The sequence below is a fragment of the Monodon monoceros genome, unplaced genomic scaffold (genome assembly GCF_005190385.1).
Source record: "Monodon monoceros isolate NGI ecotype Baffin Bay Population unplaced genomic scaffold, NGI_Narwhal_1 Super_Scaffold_16, whole genome shotgun sequence".
Classification (NCBI taxonomy): Eukaryota; Metazoa; Chordata; class Mammalia; order Artiodactyla; family Monodontidae; genus Monodon; species Monodon monoceros.
Genome location: NW_021703772.1, coordinates 46,841,227 through 46,862,161, shown reverse-complemented (window position 1 = coordinate 46,862,161; position 20,935 = coordinate 46,841,227). Strand labels below are relative to the sequence as shown.

Genomic DNA, 20,935 nt, shown 5'->3' with positions numbered 1-20,935 from the left:
CTGGCTCAGGCTCCTATGAAGTCACTGCTTTTTCTCTGGGTCCCAGGGGACACAAATCCTTGTGTGCGTACTCCAAGCATGGAGTTTCTGTTTCCCCCAGTCCTGTGGAGTTCCTGTGATCAAGCCCCACTTGCCTTCAAAGCCCAATGCTCAGGATTCTCCTCCTCCTTCCAATGCCAGACACCCAGGCTGGGGAGCCTGATGTGGGGCTCAGAACTCTTACTCCTGTGGGAGAACCTCTGCAATATAATTATTTTCCAGTTTGTGCGTTGCCCACCCAGCAGGTATGGGATTTGATTTTATTGCAAATGGGCCTCTCCTACTGTCTTGTTGTAGCTTCTTCTTTGTCTTTGGATGTAGAACATCTTTCTGGCAGGTTCCAGTCATTTTTATTGGTGGTTGTTCAGCAGTTTGTTGTGATTTTGTTGTTTTCATGGAAGGAGGTGAGCTCAAGTCCTTCTACTCCAACATCTTACATTAAAAGAAAACTTGACAAATACATGTTGAACAAAAAGCAAATGCTCTCAAAGGAAAGTTTTTTACTCCAACAAAATAAAATTCAATTCATCAATCCAAAAAAGCCAACAACAAAAAAACAAATGCGACCCAACTAAACTTAAAAGCTTTTGCATGGCAAAGAAAACTACTGACTGAACGAAAAGACAACCTAAGGAATGGGAGAAAATATTTGCAAATGATATGACCAACAAGGGGTTAATATCCAAATATGTAAACAGCTCATACAACTCAGTATCAAAAAAACAATAATCCAGTCAGAAAATCTGCAGAAGACTTGAATAGACATTTTTTCCAAAGAAGACATATGGGTGGATAACAGGCACATGAAAAGATGCTCAACATTGCTAATTATTAGAGAAATACAAATCAAAACCACAATTAGGTATCACCTCAGACCTGTCAGAATGGCTGTCATCAAAAAGTCTACAAACAACAAATGTTGGAGAGGATGTGGAGAAAACGGAACACTTGTACACTTGGTGGAATGTAAATTGGTGCTGCCACTGTGGAAGAGATTCCTTAAAAAACTAAAAATAGAACTACCATATGATCCAGCAATCCCACTCCTAGGTATATATCCAGAAAAAATTAAAACACTAATTTGAAAAGATACATGCTTCCCAATGTTCAGAGTAGCACTATGTACAATAGCTAAGACATGGAAGCAGTCTAAGTGCCCATCAACAGATGACTGGATAAATAAGAGGTGGTATGTGTGTGTGTGTGTGTGTCTGTATGTGTATATATATATATATATATATATATATATATATGTATAATGCAATATTACTCAGCCATAAAAAAGAATGAAATACTGCCATTTGCAGCAATGTGGATGGACCTAGAGAAAATGTTATTTATGCTTAGTGAAATAAGTTAGACAGAGAAGAGAAATACTACATGATATCACTTATATGTGGAATCTAAAAACTAATAAAATGAATTTATATACAAAATAGAAACAGACTCACAGATATAGAAAACAAACTGTGGTGACCAAAGTGGGGAGGAAGCAGGGAGGGACAAATTAGGGATATGGGATTAACAAATACAAATTACTATATATAAAATAGATAAGCAACAAGGCTATACTTGGGAGCTATACCCATTATCTTGTAATAATCTATAATGGAATAGCACAGGGAATTATACTCATTATCTTATAACAACCTATTCTGGAATATAATCTGCAAAAATACTGAATCACTGTGCTGTACACCTGAAACTAACACAATATTATAAATCAACTATACTTCAATAAAAGAGGGGGAATTTGGTAGTACTTATATATTTCTTGATGAAAAAAAAACCCCAGTAAAACCACTATAAATGTGGCATAGCTTATAGCATTGTAAGGATATTTTATTTCATTTCCTATACAAGAAACCTCCTTTAAGGAATAAAGTAAAAAAGAAAACCACCATCTGGATTTTCCTATAGGTTTGTGGTGATTATTAGTGCAAGAAAATGTAAAAATACCTGGAAAGAATCCCTGTATGTTACATGTCATCAAGTGAAATGTTTGAAAATAGTGACTCAGGGCATGGAAAATCTATTTCCTTAATGAAAAACAATTATTTTAATTAGTGTAAAGTCATATGTGAAAGTTCTAAAAATTATTTATAATTCATAACATACTGAACATACTCATTAAGATACCTAATTCTTTAAGTCTTATAAGGAATGAGGCCATTTCCTTTAGCTGTAGGTCATTATTCATAGACAAGTAGGCAAAATAACAACAGTGAATATTTGTCAAGAGTATATAGTGTTTTTATGTTCTACAAAAAAAATTTTATGTTCAATATTCAAATATTTTCTGATTTTAATAAAATACATTTTTATAACTGAACTCCTTCCAATATTAAAGATAACTCAGTACTTTTTGTACTTAAGGGGTGAGATATAGGCCTTCTGGATAAATGACTACATTTTGGTCTAATTTTCCCCATACAATTATTATACCTCTTAGACAAACTAAGCTTAGCTGTACCCCGATTGACAATAAGATTTAAATCTTCTGGAAGCAAAATATTTGGTCTCGTGTTGTCCTCTCTTATTTTATTACCAAGAGTCTTCTTTGAATTGTGGTTAACACATTTACAGTCTTTGTTTATCTTCTGGCTTTGACTGGCATGGTGTTTTTTACTGATACATGGGTTTTCCGCTCCAGTTTGATATATAATATACTTGTGATCAATAGAAGGAAAAAACGTTTGAGATGATATTTTTCCAAAGGATCCAGTGGGTAAATCTCGGAGATAGCTGGGGAAATGTTGGCTAATTTTATATTCATAGATTGATTTTCTTGAATTTGAATCATCTACTTTGACAGAATACAGATCATCTATTGTTATATTCTGATAAGTATCTATTGGACTTTGAGGTGTATTCAACTTTTCAGAATTATGCTGAGGTATGATAGGTAAAATTCCAAGTCCATTTTGTTTTAATACTAATCCAGTACCAGGAATAAAAAGTTCTGGTTCTTCCTGTTTTGACAGATGAATGATGTTTGTGTGTGAAACAGATTGATGTGCATGTCCATTCACTGCTCTATCTTTCCAGATTAAAGGGTTATATATAACTTGTCCATCAATAGGGCATGAATTGCACTTGTGGAGTAACCAACTGTCAATACATTTCCTATGAAACTTAAAAAAAAGTTATAAGTTAATCAGAGATATATTATCTTGTTTATAATGTATACTATCTATGTAAAATTTCCCCACTTTCATTATTGTGTTACTTTTAACCCTGTTTCATAATATTGGAAGGTAATAAAATTCATCAAGTTTTATGGAAATATTTTGAAGTTCTCTTAAAAATGTAATTGGTTAGAGACTGATCTTCATTTTCCATATTAAAATGAAAAGCCTTCTATGGATGTCATTTTTTCAATTTCATTAAAAACTCACTACTTATTCAAGCCATTAATTTCACTGTTGCTTTCTAATGAATGAAAATTATTAAGTAATAAAAATGTCATAGCCAACTAGAGTTGAAAATTGATATGATGATGGTAAGACATAATGTGACAAATCACCTTCTAGGGAAGAAAACAAATTATCAGTCATTATAAGTAAGGGTGACTCTAAAGCTATAAAAGTTTATTTATTAAAACAACTTCATCTCAGAAAAAACCTGGTTACCACTACATAGTGATTCAGCAACTTTATACTTTGATTCCAGTAAGTTCATTTGAAATAATAATAAACTATGTCAAATTAAGCATTTCTGTTTCATCTAAAGAATCATAAAATTAACATTAAAAAGTTAGTATTCTATAAGCCTTTTCCTTTTACAGGTAACTAAAGTAGATAAAAGAATCTAACTTAAAGTGCCATTTTATCTTTCCTCAATAGTTTATACAGAAATGAGTCCTAATTAATAGGAATCCATCCTTGGGGGGCAGAACTGCCTTCTCAATAGTCTCTGCTCTAGCTTTCTGCACACACTGTTCAATTTGAACATCTCTGCTCATAATTCAACTAAAAAGTAAAAGGAGAGACTTAAATTGCCACTTCATTTGTGAAAACTGGCCCTACAGGGAAAGTCAAACTAAAATGATGTGACTTCTACCTTGTGAGTACATGGTAGCAATCTTGTATGCTGACCAGGACAAAATGCCTTCAAACAAAGTCGACACTGGTAGCCTGGAGCAAGCAGCTTACTATTCTTTGTGATCAGTAAGAGAGGCAGTGACCTTACCACGTGTTTTGGTGTGTAAACTTGGCTAAATGAGAATAAACAGAGAGACATGAATGGTCATATGTGATCGTAGATAAGGAAGTAATCAATAAAGAGTACAGGTAATAACCTCCAAATAAATAATGCAAATGAACCCAGTGCCTTCTAGAACTGAAGATAATAAATCTCGTACATTATAAAGTTACAAAATCTATTGTATTGATCTTGAACAAGATGGATCCAACTTCAACATCAACTTCATAAGGAACAAAATTTAATTTAGTCATTTCAAATAAAAATACTAACCTGAATTTTTTTGATTTGCACTTTTTAACATCAGTGAAACCAGAACATAATTTTGAGAACCATATACTCAAATTATTTCAGACTGAGCCAACACACAGGCTTGTGTTTAGAAAAATACAACCCAATTCACTCTGTCATCTGGTAGGAAGTAAGATGCGTGGTAAACCATATTAAATATTCCAGGCTACTATTATAAACTGGTAGGTCATAATATATGAGGAGACTTATTTCACTTGGGGTATATGCTTATTAATTCTGTATTGTTAGACCATGTTAATGAACTCTAAAGATACAAAGCCCATTTTTGTACCAAAAGTACCAACAAACATAACTAAGATTACACAATGTAAATTTGATGCCACTAGCAACTGATAAAACACATAAAACAAATATTTAAAAACAAAATCTTGGTTAAAAGGTTAGATGCATTCCTATTATTCAAAAGTCATTCAGAATAAAGCTCAAATATATTCTTTAGACAACTTTATACTTCTCATTACTCTTCAGATAAACTTTCATAATGCTACAAAAATTGCTTTTACCAAGGTCATTTAATTGTCAACTAAAAAAAATTTGTGTGTTTCTATTATTTCAGGTTGTTAATCACTTTTTTAAAAAAATCTTGAAACTCTCTCCTTTTATTTATTCCATTTTCTCTGCCTAGAATGTCCTTCTACCCCTAATATTCTCTTATCTCCCCCTACAATATCTCCTAAACCATTAGTTATACAATTTATCATTCTAATAGGTTGAAGTGTGATACCCAGCCAGGGCCAAGGGAAATGGAGATGGAGAGCCTTTGTATAGGCTCCTTTCATACCCACAAAGCATTTTATGCTCCACAAGAGTTGTGGTCTCTGAAGTTTGTGGAGCACCCACAGGGCATGGGTTAGATATCCACTGGGTTGGATAGAAATCTATCTATCTACTATATATATGTGGGATAGAAATACATATATACACACATATATATGTATAAACAAGCACAATTTTTGTTTGGTTAATTCATTGAAATGGTCCTTTAAAAAATATTTCAATTTAATCCCATCCTATTAAAATGAGCTTTGTATATATTTTATAGTGTACCTAATATGTTAATTATACACGGTACGTTTAATTTTCTTTAATTGATACCAAGTATGGCAAAAGGTCTGGACGACTGTCCACTAGTCAGGGTTTTGACATACAACCAATCCCCTTAGCACTCTCCTTCCCTGGGGGTGGAATAGAGGGCAATAAGGAAAGAAAGACTTCCTTCCCATAGAGGTCATTTACTTCAAAGCAAATCTCAAAGCTCCCTGTATTTTTTCTTTACATAACATATATCAGTTTTAATTTTACATTTATTTAGATGATCACTTAATTGCTGAGGAAACTAGATATCCCTAATACCTAGTACAATCTCTGGTAGAATTAATAATAATAATAGACAGCATTATTTGAATATTTACTGTGTGTATTAATTCATTTCATATGCACAACATTACTATGAGACTGGTTTTATAATTATCCCCATTTTAAAGATAAAAATGTGGCAAGGAGATGTGAAGTAACTAGCCCAAAAGTTGCATAGCCAACTTATGGTTGTACTAGGATTGGATTTAAGCATTCTGACTCCAGAGCCTTGCTCTTCACTTGAATACTATGTCACCTAGTATATATAAGTACTCAATACATATTTATTGAATAAAGAAATGAATAAAACTTATCTGAACTGAAAAATTGTTTAAATATCCTAAGAAATATAAATTTCACTGAGAATCTCACCCTTGCTTTTCTTGAAAATGTGGCATCTTTTCTATCTCATTTTTAATATCTATATATTTTACAGTTTCATCTGATCTTTTTTCCAACAATCTCCATTTTTGATTTCTCTTCTGTAATAGGTAAAAGGTGAATGTTACTTTGTAAATTGTGGAAGCTTTTATCTTGTGCATTAAATCAGTAGGCTGTGTATCAATAACATAATAATGTAAATAAAGACTCATCATTTTAAAAGATAGCTTTTTAACACATTAAAGAATTTGCAAATTATTAGTGAGTCTAATATACTGTTGCACAGCTACTATAACATTACTTTTTAAGGTAAAAATATTTATCTATTAATCAATAATGGTAATTGTGGATGTTTTATCTTGTGTAGTAAATAGAAGGTAGCATTATTATTCAGCATCAGGAGATACTTATTTACTTGTTAGATTCAAATGATAGCAATAAAATTCCATGATGTAAGAAATTTTAAAACCGTAAATGGTTGTCAGTAGCATTTTAAGTCATTTTGTAGTGTTGAGGTCTTTTTTTAAAATGAATTTTCAAGCTTGATGGCTGTAATTTCTGTACTTAAGATTTATGTATGATATCATTACATATTTGTTATTGTATTAGATTTTATAAATTACCAATGTAAAAACTGATTGCCTATAAATCCTTATGAAAAAGAGTTCTCCAAAAATTATGGTCTTTGGTTTTTATTCAAACACAGTCAGCTCTATTCCAGAGAGTTACCTATTCTTAGATTTTACTTAGATTTACAGTAGGAAAATACAAACACTATATGAAATTCAAGATGGATACTGTACCTCACGAAATGTAAATGAGTGAGAAAGATGGCAGCAGCTATCAAAACAATCCTGGCATAAGTGATATTCTATACATTTGGTACACCTAAAAATGCAAAACACCAAAACATACAAGAAAAAATCCAATTATTTTGATTGTTTTTGGTGAAAAATTCTGGCCAAGATTTCCTGGGAACTATGCAGATATGACAAGGCCCATCTTAAATCTCACCCCATATTAGCTTCCTGTTGCTACTGAAACAAATTACAACAAATTTAGCAGCTTAAACAACACTTTATTATCTTATGGTTTTGTACGTCAGAAGTCTGACATGGGTCTCAATGGGTTTAAAATCAAGGGGTCCACAGAATGGCATTTCTTTTTGGAGGCTACAGAGATCTGTTTCTTTGCCCTTTCTTCTAGAGGCTGCCCACATTCCTTAGCTTAGCTTGTGGCACTTTCCTCCAACTTCAAAGCAAGCAATGCAGCATCTCTCTGTGCCTTTCTTCCATATTCACATATCCCTTTGACTCTCTTCTTTGCTGCCTCTTCCACTTTTAAGAACTCTTGTGATTATACACTGAGCCCAGGCAATCCAAGATAACCTCCTTATTTCAAGGTCAGGTGATTAGCAACCTGAATTTCATCTGCAACCTTAATCCCCCTACAACATGTAACCTAACATACAGGTTCTGGGCATGGGGATGTGGATATATTTGGGAGGGCATTATTTTGCCTACCACATATCCCTACCATGATGTCTCCCTGGAATGCTTTATCTCTCATTTATCTCTTTTTCTAAGTTCCTTTAGGATGTACAGCCTATTGGACATTCTATCATTTGATTACCCAGTGTTTTCCTATTATTTCATGAATGCTAGAGTTATACTTAGCAGAATACTTCTTGAAAACAGGAATTGCACTATATTCCTTCTCTGTCCTCACAAAATAGAAAAAGGTATATGTATAAAAAGTTTGCAATAAAAATCATTGATATACTAAAAAACTTCATTTTCCACAAAGCTCAATCTACACATGTATCACTTATAAAAATTTTGCCACAAGCAGAGAATTTTAATTTACTTTCAGCAATATTCACCAAAAATAACATTTCAAGCAAATAAAGTTATTTTCTTACTCAAGTTATCAAAGAATTAGAAGACTATTTCCAAGAGAAATCTGGGAAAATATATCCTTCAGACATCTTAGAAGCAGCAAGTATTAATTTATTCATTATTATTGTTTATACATACAGGGAAGATTCTTAATAATTAACATCAACCAATCAAAGCAATGGTGCAGTTTATTCAATACATCAAATTGTGCTGGGCTTCAAAAAGTTAAGTATCTCTATATTTTAATATATATATATGATAGTTTTGGAATTAATTTCTTAAAAGGTAAGTAGCTATATTATGAAACTTTAATGAAGAGGAACTGAAAAGCTTTCTAGTTTACCTTATAATCCTACTCAAACCATTACTAAAACTACCAGAAATAGTTTTTTCAGGCTAACGGCTGAAATGCTAGCATTTGAGGGAGTGGCAGGAGATATGGATGTGAATAATTGTGAGCCAAATGCGTAGAGAAGTTATTCTGAAAGGAGAGTGCAGAGCAGCAGGCAGGAAGCAGAACAGTGGAGAATGCCTGTATTGAGGGGTAGTAGGAAGAATCACCCTTGGGGACAGAAAGCAGTCAGAGGGACAGAGGAGAGCACTGTCATTAACAAAATACTTAAAAGCAAGATTTGAGATAATTTACCAAAGCCACCCACGCATTAACAATTTGAGGAATACATCACTATAAAAACTGAAAATTTTACACCGTGGCTTTCACCTGTCTTTGTCACCCCCAGCTGTTCCTCCCAACCCACCTTTCCACACGTTACCTTAGCCCCTTATTGTTCTTACCCACCCCTTTTGAAAAAATTCAGATTGCCCCAAAAATGGCTGCTAATGCCAAATATCAAGCCTTTCCTTTTTCTAGAACTCTCTTTAACCAACATTCCTGAAACTAGCTGAACACCTCCTGCTAAACTTTATAAAAATTCTGCCCTTCTTCCTCAAGTGAGCTTTCTCAGGCTTGCTGTTTTCAATAAAGACTTTTGCTAATGGTGCTCTAGTTGATTTACTTCTATGTGACACATTGAGAAAACAAAGGACTAAAACAGTTTAAAGGAGAAAGGTATCATTCACCTTTGGGGGTGATTAAAAACAGTTTTATGGTTTTATGAGAGGGTTTTAAAAATATTAATTGGACTCATCATAATGTAATTCCAGGAAGACTGAAAAGTAAACTGATGCATTTTAGAAAAAATTTTAACAAAGACTGAAGCAAAATATTTTCTCCTTAACATAGTTAAGATTTCAATTAAGAAAGCACAACATCCCAAGCATAGCAATTAATTGATGTTTTATTGTGGAATTGTGGGAAAGTTTGAGGAATACTCAAAAAGTAATGAAAATTTCTTTCTCTAATAAGTATCTTGTTGTTGTTAAGGTGTAAGATGTGAAAGAAAACAAAACATGTATCATTGCAGTTTGGAGTTGGGGAACTCCAGTTCAGTTGGTCTAGTCAATATCCCTCTGGCTCAGTCCTAGGAGTTTTTGGCAATGACCTCATTGGTGGTTCAAAGAAAGTTACAGGGGGTGAGAGGTCTATCTAGCAGGGCTCTGAGCTTGGAAACTCATTTAGGTCAAACTACAAAGCCTGTTCAGAGCTTCCAAGAAAGGATGCTACTTCAGACTCTCAATCTAGACTGGAATGCAAAGCCAATACTCTGTGTGAGTAAAGAAAATAAAACAACTGAAATTCTTAAGGTACTGGGCTGACACAGATCACTAGTCTGAAAATCCTAAATAAGTAGCCATCTTTAAGGCAAACACACTATATAAAGGGGGAAACGAAGAAGGCTAAATGACTAGTACTCTAATGTTCAAAGTTTCCTAAAATTAAAAAAAAAGTTAGACTACAAATTTATAATATTACTGATTGATACTTACTTATAACACTTCCCCTCAACTGGAAACTGTCGACAGTTATTACAGGGAATTCCAAGGTGTTTGTCTAGTCGCTCTTTCTCAGCTGTAGCCACAAGTTTGCTAGAGTTTTTGAATTCCTCTAAAATAAGTTTTAATGGTGCAAAGTCTTTCCTACACAAGGGACATTTCAACATGGAAGTGTGTGATATCTTATCCTGATAATTAGCTAAGATCTTCATGCATTTTATATGAACACTATTGCCACAGCCAAACCTGTTAGAAATAAAATCCAAGTTTACCATTTGTATACAGCAAAGTTTTATATATATATATATATATATATATATATATATATATATATATATGTTTTCTGTGCTACCATCTTTATTTCCTATAAAAATAGATTCTGAACTGATTATCCAGATATAGCTTGATTACACACATAAACACTATTTTATCTATCTAATCTAATCTATCATATTTAATTTAGTACAGCAGAATTCCAAACAAAATCTTTCCCATTTCAATGAAATGGTGGTAAAAGATTTTGCATCATTATAATATTTTTCATTTTTAAAGTGAGAATGCATATAGTCTTAACAAAAAGGAAAAGTATAACAATAATTATTATTTTTAAATAAAAAGCATCATTGAGAGCAGGGGTGTCACCTTATTTTTCTAGAAATCACACAATATGAATGTGGTTGTACCCAATAAATATCTGCTGAGAGAAATAATATTCTGGGAAATAGTAACTTTCAAATATGCCAAAGAAGCAGCTATGTGAAAAAAATACAATGTGGATGAAAATTTTGGTAAATAATCAGGAAAAAAAAAGAATTGAAAAGTTCAATACCAAATGGTTGCCCAAATTTTCCAAGTCCAAATTTACAGTGCCTTTGAAGCATAGTTAAGTACAATATTCTCAATAAACATTTATGTATGTGATATTTTGAATTATTTAGTTTTAAAGATAAAATTTAGAAAAGCCGAAGAGAATTTTTATCATTTTAAAGTAAAATAATCTTCACTTTCAGAAAAACTGTTTGTAACTACTCTAAGCCGTGGCATTTATTCATGTGCATAAAACAGAAACATGAAAATTATCTACTTTAATAACTTAAAGTGAAAAAGTAAATAAAGTGGAGTTATTTTTTAACTTTCACCCTTTAAAATGTAGCCCAGAAATATTTAGAGTTAGAACAGGACCTCTCACAACATGTTAGGAAATAAAAGGCGGCCAATTAAGTATAATTGTTTAAATATGTATTATTTTTCAATCAACATGTTTCATAACATATTACAAATATATTAAATTAGAATTTTTTCATAAGTTTATAGAATCCAAAGAAAAATCATGTCACCTGCAAAAGGTGACAGGAACCTTTTTCTCTAAAAGTACTTCTTGACAAATAGAGCATATATCATCTGAACTAATTTCCTTCTGTTTAATGTAACCATCTTCTTCAATCTGTGCATTTTCATTGTTCCTTCCTTGTTGGGGAGTTTGAACTCGATGTATCCCTCGAAGCAAGTCGCTGATTTCTCTTTCCACAAGACCTAACTGCAAAGCAGCTAACGATAAATTCCAAAGTATTAAAATTCAGTGGCAAATTGGAGACAAAGAAACAACTTAGGCAGAAAATTAGCATTTTTTTCCCAAATATCAGAAAGTTTGGTTGAATTATTACACTGACATTTACCACTTATTGTATTCCTTTCAGAGCCAAAAGGTCAGAAAAGAGTCATTTATAAAAAGAATAGAAGTTATCTCTTGTTTTCCTGTTACTGAAAAGAGTCAGTGTAACCAGTGCATTATAAAGGTTTCAGATTAATTATAAGACAGTGTTCCTCCTTGGATTGGTGCTATAATCATCTCTTACATTTTGATCTGTTCTCTTGTTCATAAACAAATATTTATCATCATACAGGAGTATTAAAAGAAATGGGCATAAATACAGAAAGGAGAAGAGAGATTCGAGTGGTTAGTGTAATTAACATTTGTTAGATGAATAAATTAGTAAACAGATAATGAGAGAGCAAGACACAGTTGCGCCTATTTTCCTTAGTTTTACGTCTCTACAAGTGTCTCGGTAGCCACATTCTTCATAGATTTGGTCAGTATTCCTCAGGACAATCTGTTAGGAACTATATTGCCTATACATTTGGGATACACAGTCTTTGAATTCTGAATTTTCTCCATCCTGCTGTCCTTCTAAGAAATGGTGTACTAAGTGCGTATAGTTTTGATCCAGGCATCTTAGATTCCCTTTTTCTCTGGCCCATCCCCATGCCCCTCCTCTTTCCCTCTTCTTAACATAATTTAAATGCCAGTTGTTATTGGTCCCCTTGAGTTCTATTCATTTTATATATTCTTTAATACATAGAGATTAAAAAATCATTTGCAAGATAATGAAAAGCTCCATTTTCCCTGAAAAGATTACCAATTAAACATTAACAATACTGAAAACATCACAGTTACATTTCAATACAGAAATCTGTTCCTTGTCTGAGGTGGCATGGCAGGTGGAATGTGGGAGGATATCATACTTTAATTAACCATTACTTTGGAGGATGAGGGCTATTTGTCACAGAGACACAGCAAAATCTGCTCCCTAAAAAAATGAGGAGGAAAATGAAGAACAAAAGATTGTGCTTTGGGGGATAAAGATTCTCTAGAGCAGCAGAAATACTGAAACATAAAATTTCATAAGAGGAGTTGGCTATAAACTGTTCTTTGTGGCATAACATGAATTGGAGAATAAAAGGGAGAAACAAACTCTTCTGAAATTAATTTGGAAAAATTAATGTATGAGACTATAAAATAATATTCTTTCATAAAGGAGAGCAAGACAGCTAACCTTATCAGATATCATAATGTATTATAAAAAAACAAAACTCACTATAAAAATTATGAAACAAGGATGAAAAGCACTATTTAATAGCTGTTATTGAGATAACTAGGTAGAAATATGGAGAAAATTTAATTACTTCAAACTAAATACCAACCTCCAATTTATATCAATACAACTACACATGGATGCTATAAAGAAGAATAAAAATAAAATAGAAAAGCTAGCAGAAAAAAAAAATCTCTAAAATACTATGGAAGATAGACAACTTTCAAAGTATCAAAACAATATACATGAAAAGTAAAAATGGTCAGATTTAGCAACACACAAAAATCCATATACATAAAACAAAATTTAATGAAACCATATAAAAAAGAATTATGACATCAGAAAAACATTTGCAAAGAGGGGTAATCCCTATATTTAGGAAGAGTGTGTAGTTTTATCCCAATAAATAAATAGCCAAAGTTTAATTTACACATATAGTACAAATATTAAAGTCAACAGATGTTCAATTTCATTAATATCAAAAGAAAAGTGAGTTAAAATCAAAATGAGGTGCAGACACAGAATAAATCTAAATAAAAGGTAATAAATAAATAGAATGTTACATCTTGTTTGCCTTATGTTATTTTCTCTTTTTATTTGAAAAAGTTATTTCAGGGCATTTTAGATTCTAAGGGTATGTTAGATGTATGGAAGAATGAAAACTATTTTCTTACTTAATTTACTAGGAATGAATAGATTACTATGAACTTTGTATCTGTTATTTTTTCCCACTTTGTGTGACTTAGTCTTTTTTTCTAATATTATAGAAATATTAGCTTTTCAAAATATTTCCATGTATCTTTATTTTCTTTGGAGACTTAAATATGCTGTTAATGTCTTCCATTTTATGCTTAAGTAATATGGTTAAATATGCCTAAAACATGAATCCAAAAAGCAAAGCTAGCAGAAAATTGATATATTGCTGAAATCATAAATCAGCAAAAATATTGCTATAAAGCAATACCTATGGGTGACAGACATAAAAATATTAATACTTAAAAAAAGGAAAAAAAACTCGAACTCACAGATACAGAGAACAAACAGATTGATGGTTGCCAGATGTTGGGCCAGGGGACGGCTAGGAGGTAGGAGAAATGGCTGAAGGTGGTCAAAAGGTACAGACTTCCACTTATAAAATAAGTAAGTCATGGGGACATAATGTACAGCATGGTGACTATAGTTAATAGTACTCTGCTGCATATTTGAAGTTTGCTAAAAGAATAAATCTTAAAAATTCTCATCTCAAGAAAAAAAAATTGTAACTATGTGTGGTAATGGATGTTAACTGGATTGTGTTGATCATTTTGCAATATATACTTACACTGAATCATTATGTTGTACACCCAAAACTAATATAAAGTCATATGTCTATTATATCTCAGTAAAAAATAATAGTTTTACTGCAAGATCCAGTTAATGAGACTTCAGGCTACAGAAATAATTGAGAGGAGAAAAAGTTTCATTTACAAAGAATATAGCAGGTAGTCAGAAGTAAATTAAATGCCTCAAATGGAAGAATGTTAAATAAATTATGATATACCATACACTAACATGGTATATCATAGTTTATTTAACATTCACTGATGACTTGAATGAGAGAGACTACATAGCACTGAAATAAAGTAACAGTGTGTGACAAAAGCAGAACACAGAATTCCCACAGACTATTAGGTATACATAAATACAAGGTCAAAAAAGAAAATAGAAAATAAAAAGTTTATTATATCTTTGTGGTGGGGATTTAAAAAATTTTCCTAAAATGCAGTTTTTATTTTATCCATAAATATTTAATTGAGAAAAGGACAAGATGGCATTTACTAGACGTTGTATTTAGGAAAAACCATTAGGTAATAAAGCTAGGTTTTACTGGGAAGCATTTGTTGGGTGATGGAAAATAATATTCAGTGTTCAAAAACTGATATCTTTATAAAAAATTCCTATGTAATCATCTTTATAGGTCTTCAAAAATAAAAGAGAGTCTCAGGTTTCTTGTATGCAACACTAGGGCACAAATAATTGTTTCCAGATTTGTTTTAGAAAAGAATCTATGAATGATGTTCAAAATGCTTCTGCTTCACTACCTTCTTCTCCACACTTATGTACATACTTAACATAATATTATTGAATAATTGTTTATAGCTTTCTTTGAATTACTTTAATTTTCAAACTTTCATTTAAATGATAAATTTCAACATTATTGAGACTTATACTTTCTTTGAATATTTGTGCACAAAGGATTTCCTCAGTGTTGAGTAGCTAAAACGTCTTTTAACTATGAGGTATAAAAAATATTTTATTTTAGTAGGAAATGTAATTTTTCAAAATTAATATATAGGATCAAATTTAAACAAAAAATTTCCTACTAAATTTCCTAATAAAATAGGGATATTTATAATAAGAATAAGATGTGGTTTCTGCCTTCAAGAGCACAAAGGATAATATGATATAAAGTATTAGATTGATCCATATGAAATTGCTATTTTTGTAGATGAAAAAATATTGGCAATTCATATGATTCAATTTATTTTAAAAAATCACCTAGTTGAATTCCTGACTAATATGCAGTACAATAAATATTTGTTGAATGTAATTGGGTAGAGCTGCACTGTTCAATATGGTAGCCATCAGCCATATGTGGCTACTGAGCACCTGAAATGTGGATAGTGTGACTGAAAATTGAATTTTAAATTTTGTCTTATTTAAATTTAAATGGAAAACTGATAATCTATAGTTTCTGGAAAATTTATAACAATTTGTGTATTATATGAATTTATTTTTCAACTGAATATTTTACGATGTCTAAATGCAGATCAAGTATTTCCAATGAAAATATAGTGTCTGAGGTGAGATGCATTGTAAATGTAAAATACACACTAGATTTTGAAGGCAGTATGAAAAAACATTAAAATAACATAATTTTTATATTGATTACATGCTGACATGATATTTTGATGTACTGGGTTAAATTAAAATGTTATTAAAACTAACTTTCCTGTTTATTTTTACTTTCTATAATATGTTACCAGAAAATTACATATGTGGTTCACATCATATTTCTGTTGGGTAGCCCTAGTATAGAAGCTTGTGAAAATGATATGGAAAATAGTGTAGATAATAACTAAGACTTTGAAGAGGATGTGACCATTTAACTTCAGGTGTATACAATGGAGAAATAGAGAAGAAAACAATATCCATGAACTCATCCAACCTAATTATTGTGTATGAAGGGACTGGGAGAGAGGATGAAGTACAGAGTAGGTGACATTTCAGAAAGAACCTTTTGTCTACAATGTGAAGGAGAAAGCAACAAAGTGCAGATGCCGGAAACAGAGGCTACAAAGAACAGTACTAAGGGCTGATGATGGTTGAACAAAGGTAAGAATGAGGATGGGGAAGTAAAATCACTGTTGAGAAGTAGGTAGGATGTAACATAAACAGGATTTGTTTATGAGAGAAGAGGATGAGAAAGGAAAAACAAGGAGAATGCCAAGGTTTCTAGCTTTGGAGACTAAAGAAAAAGGAAAGCCAATATGTGAGATAGGGAATACAACAGGAGAGCACCTATCGGGGGGAATTTACTATTCCAAATGCCTGTGGGACCTCCAAAATTGTGGTGCTCAGAAGGCAGCTGGAAATACTGGTCTGCTGATAAGATGTGGAAATCACTGTTATAGAGGTAACAGGTGGAGACAGAAAATATGAGATGTTTCTAAGAAAATGGGTAGAGAGAAGAATACAAAAGAAAAATCCCTGTGAAACACTAATATTAATTTATTATCTAGTAGGACTTTTAAATGTCAACTGTGCTTGTACTTATATAATAGTTGCCTAAACAGAACTAATAACCTGAATTGAAAAAAAAATGAAAACTGATTATCACTTTAATTCTTTATGAATATTATAAACATTTATTAATAAATGTTAAATGCCTTTGCAGTTCTTAGATGAATCTAGTATAGGTTAAATAAATCTTTGCAGGAAACATTTCCATAATGATAGCATCTTTATTATAAAATGTATAAATCGAAATAACCTGTGATAGAATTATTTTTCTTTCTCTTTTATTTTTGAGGACTCTAGAATTTAATTTTAAATTGAATTTCAAATTGAAAATTATAAAAAATGTCATATGCCTGACTTTAAACTCAATGTAGGTACTGACATAAAAACTATTTAACTGTAAAATACATATATTTTTTGCATAAAAACTTGTCAGTAAACATTTTTAAATGAAATTATGTATCATGTCAACTATTTGTGACCTGAAAAATTACATTTGTCATTTTTCTCATAATTAAAATAAATTTAGATACAGAAACTACTGTAAATTCTTGCTTAGAATTCATGAGGGAAAGTTTTTCTACTGAAAACCTGGCCATTATTTCACCTCATTTTTTATTAAGTGCTTTTTAATGTGAAATGGCATATAAAGTTACATTTTTTTGGTAAATAGGAAGAAAAATGTTCCAACTGTCTTAAATGTAACAAACTGTGTTACAGTTTTCAGACTGTCTGGACAATAACTATCTAAATTTAGAATATGTCTAAATAAACAATTATTAAATTCGTTAAATTCAAATTAGTAAAAACACACAAATGCAACTTACATTCATGATTCCTTGGAAGCCTGAATTTTTTCAACAAGACCCTAATATTCAGAAGTAGAAAAACAAAATAAAACATTTATTTCTGACATAACCTCAAAAGGTATTATTAATTTTAGAATAGGAATGGCATTACAGAATTTATATTGCTGAAAGTATTAGGGATAAACTTAAAATTCTCATCAGTTTTCTGTTACAAGAGTCGTTAAATTTTTGTTTTAAAATAAGCATATGTGTAAAAAGTATGATACATGGAAACCAAAGACATTTGCAGTAAAGAGATTTGTCGGAGAGAGTCCATGTATTTCTTTATGACATAGAGTAGCTCACAAAGAGAGGTTAGTGAGGGAATCTAAGTATTCGCAGCACTCTTTTTAAACTTCCCTGAAAGTTTCTTACTCTTGGATATGGAGGAATTTTCTGGATAGAGTAACAAATGACTGTTTTCCTATACATACCACTTTAACGTATGACAGAAAAATACTTTCAAATATCACCAATTAAAATGGAATATGACTTTTTAAAAAAAGTGGTAAATATATATTAAATTCTTACTTAAATATATTAAATATACCTTAGTATGTTAAATACTTGGATTATATTTCCATTAAGTTTATGGTAAATATACTGTAAAAAATAAGTTACATTACATAAAAATCAGAACAGAATGCCCTTGCTCTGAGGAAGCTGGCATAAAATAAAAATGGAAAAAACCTATTTTATGTATAATAATAAAACCAAATTGCAAATTTTGAAGGGACCATATTTTATATTTTTATGCTAACTACAGCAAATAACTTGTGTTAGTAAATGCTCAATAAAAACTGATCAAAATAACAAAAAACTTGGTAAATAAAAGCATTAAAAATAACAGCTATATGTTATATACTGTTTTCTAACCTATAAAGAAAAGCATTAGAAATATGATACACACTTTTCTTAATTTCTTGTTTGATTTTTTCTCTTAAAATATCAATTACAAACTTTCTATAATAATATAATTAGTGATTTGTTGGTATAAGTATAGTAGGTAAACAAATGAGTTGATGTGGGTTTAAATTACATGGAAGGAATTTTTTTGTTTTTCATTTCTGGGATCACCTACAAACAGGATCTGACTCTAGAGGAAAAATTTTAGATTTGACAGAAGTAATCTTCAGCAGAGTCCTATTTTAATCTTAAAAGATTCAGAGTCAAATGCTTATTGAAAAGGAAAATAGTAAAATTTAAAAATATCATAATGAACCATGCAATTATCATCAGTGATGTGAACAGGGGAGATTTTTTGTTTTATTGTTACATTTCACCTTTGTACATAATGAAAATCTAAACATTGATTTATTTTCTTATTAAAAACAATAACATTCCAAACATATAGAGGTGGTAGTATGCTTACCTCACTTTAATTTTTAAACCTCACTTAATTTTTAAACCTCACTTAATTTTTAAACCTCACTTAATTTGGGGAATGAAATAAAATATCCAAAACAATATTGACAAGCTACAACCATTTTACCTTTAAGTTCTCCCAACACCAAATTTCTTTAATCTTGCAGTACTCAAGCCATGAAAAAGGCAAAACATGTAATATACCAAGATGTTCCTTTGTGGAAGATCTTCATTACAGTGTCACTTACCAGCATATATGCTTACAAAGTTCCCCTCCTTTCAGAAATATGGAACAATTACAAACATGAGGATTTCCTAGAGAAACCTTAAAAAGAAAAATGGAAAAATGCATACTTAAAAAAAAGTTCCAGTTTTTAGAGTTATAGAGTAAAATTAATAGATAATTGGATTAAAAGAGATTTCAAGAGATATTTTAGTTTAGGTGACTCCAAAAGGTTGAACATAGTCTACTGGAACATCTTAATTCTTGACACAAGTCTAATTTTTCACTTCCTTATTCTTTGCCTTGTTCAACAAATTGCATTGTCAGCTAAGACTGTTTTTAAGAGACCTACCTTCAGGCAAGTGAAAAGAAATCTAATTTTAAAAACTTGAAAAAAAATCTATAAATTTTTAACTGAAAGGAAATTCTACTTTGCAATGGAGCTAAAGACCTTTTGTAAAGTAGTTCTTCTGGGGTTTTTGTTTTGTGCGTTTCAATTGGTGAGTTTACTTTATTTAATTTTATTCAAGAAAACTAATTTTATTCACCAAGCCTATACTGGCTTAAACTATTTATTAAATGCCCTAAGGGTTATAAAGTGAAAAAAGGACGTCTGACATAAGCAGCATGACACTAAATTAAAAATTTTCAAGTCAACTCCAGGGAGGTAGAGTGGTGGCTGACTTTTGAGTGGTGAGAGTAGGATATGCAAATATGAAATATCTGTGGTCTTTCAGCAAAATTAAAAAGAATTTTTATTCATTAAGACATTTCCAAGGAATCACCATTTAAGCCATACTTTAAAAGGGTCTTGTTATAGCTTCAGACTGACTAAAAAGTAAAGAAAACCTGATTTTATTTATTTAGCAAATATATACGGCTTGTAAACAGATTGTACGATTTTCATTTCGTTTGAGTTACAGGGTTAGTGACTGCTAACGGATCTGAGAACGCACGTAAATGCAAACCATATATTCAGATAAAATGTCTCCCGTTTTTAAGTCCAGAGATCAAAGGCCATAATCTCAGGAGAGGTGGATGCAATTTGGAGTCCTAACCTCCCATAATGGAACTTTTCTAACAAATACTGTTTCAATCTGCAATGTGCACATATTTAGAGTCTGGAACACTCGCGGGTGGGGTTCGGCAGCAAGTGGCTACATACAAGGTGGGCCTGGGGGTACCGCGCGAGTAGGCCTGGCAGGGAGCCGAGGCGGGTTGTGGGGGGTAGTTACTCGGAAATCCCTGTTTTCCGGCTCTTCCTCTCTCAGTAGAAAGGAGGTGGGGCCCATCTCTCGTAGAAGGTAGATGCTGCTGCTCAGCGCCTGGTCTTGTTGCCAGTTGAGGCGGTCGCTAAAGTGTCTTCGCCTTTCAGAGGCCTTACAGCTTCCGCGACGCATCTTGTCTGGGTAGGGGCGAAGGCAGCCCCTCCGCTTTCTGAGTCGCCCGCCGGTCTCCATGACAACCGCGTGCCCGCCGGTTGCCTTGGAGACGGCGGTTGAGTCGCAGTGTCCCAGAGTGCCTTGCGCGGAGGTTTGTTTCCGCAGCTCACCCCCGCCTCCACTCCTTCCTGAAGCAGCAATCCTGACTGTAGAGTGTTTCTAATACCCAACTGGCTGATTTAAAAGCTGGTGGCCAAAGTCATCGCTGTCAAATCTCTCGCGTTCCTTCTGCTGGTTCCTCGCAGGCGGGGGCTTGTGAATTCTGTGTTAGGATAGTCGCACAACCCCCCGGTTACAGTTTGGGCTCTGGATGCTGAAATGA

General features: G+C 32.2%; 1 protein-coding gene across 1 annotated transcript; it reads right to left on the bottom strand.

Annotated features, from left to right (window-relative positions):
• Positions 1-2,234: 2,234 nt before the first annotated feature.
• ZSWIM2 (zinc finger SWIM-type containing 2) lies at positions 2,235-20,600 on the bottom strand. Its single transcript, XM_029226098.1, has 9 exons — positions 20,407-20,600; positions 19,197-19,273; positions 17,563-17,603; positions 11,420-11,630; positions 10,077-10,328; positions 7,095-7,179; positions 6,283-6,392; positions 4,102-4,255; positions 2,235-3,173 (listed from the first exon to the last, which is right to left on the bottom strand). Exons 1-9 carry the CDS (start codon positions 20,569-20,571, stop codon positions 2,361-2,363), a joined length of 1,908 nt encoding a protein of 635 aa, XP_029081931.1. The 5' UTR covers positions 20,572-20,600; the 3' UTR covers positions 2,235-2,360.
• Positions 20,601-20,935: the final 335 nt, after the last annotated feature.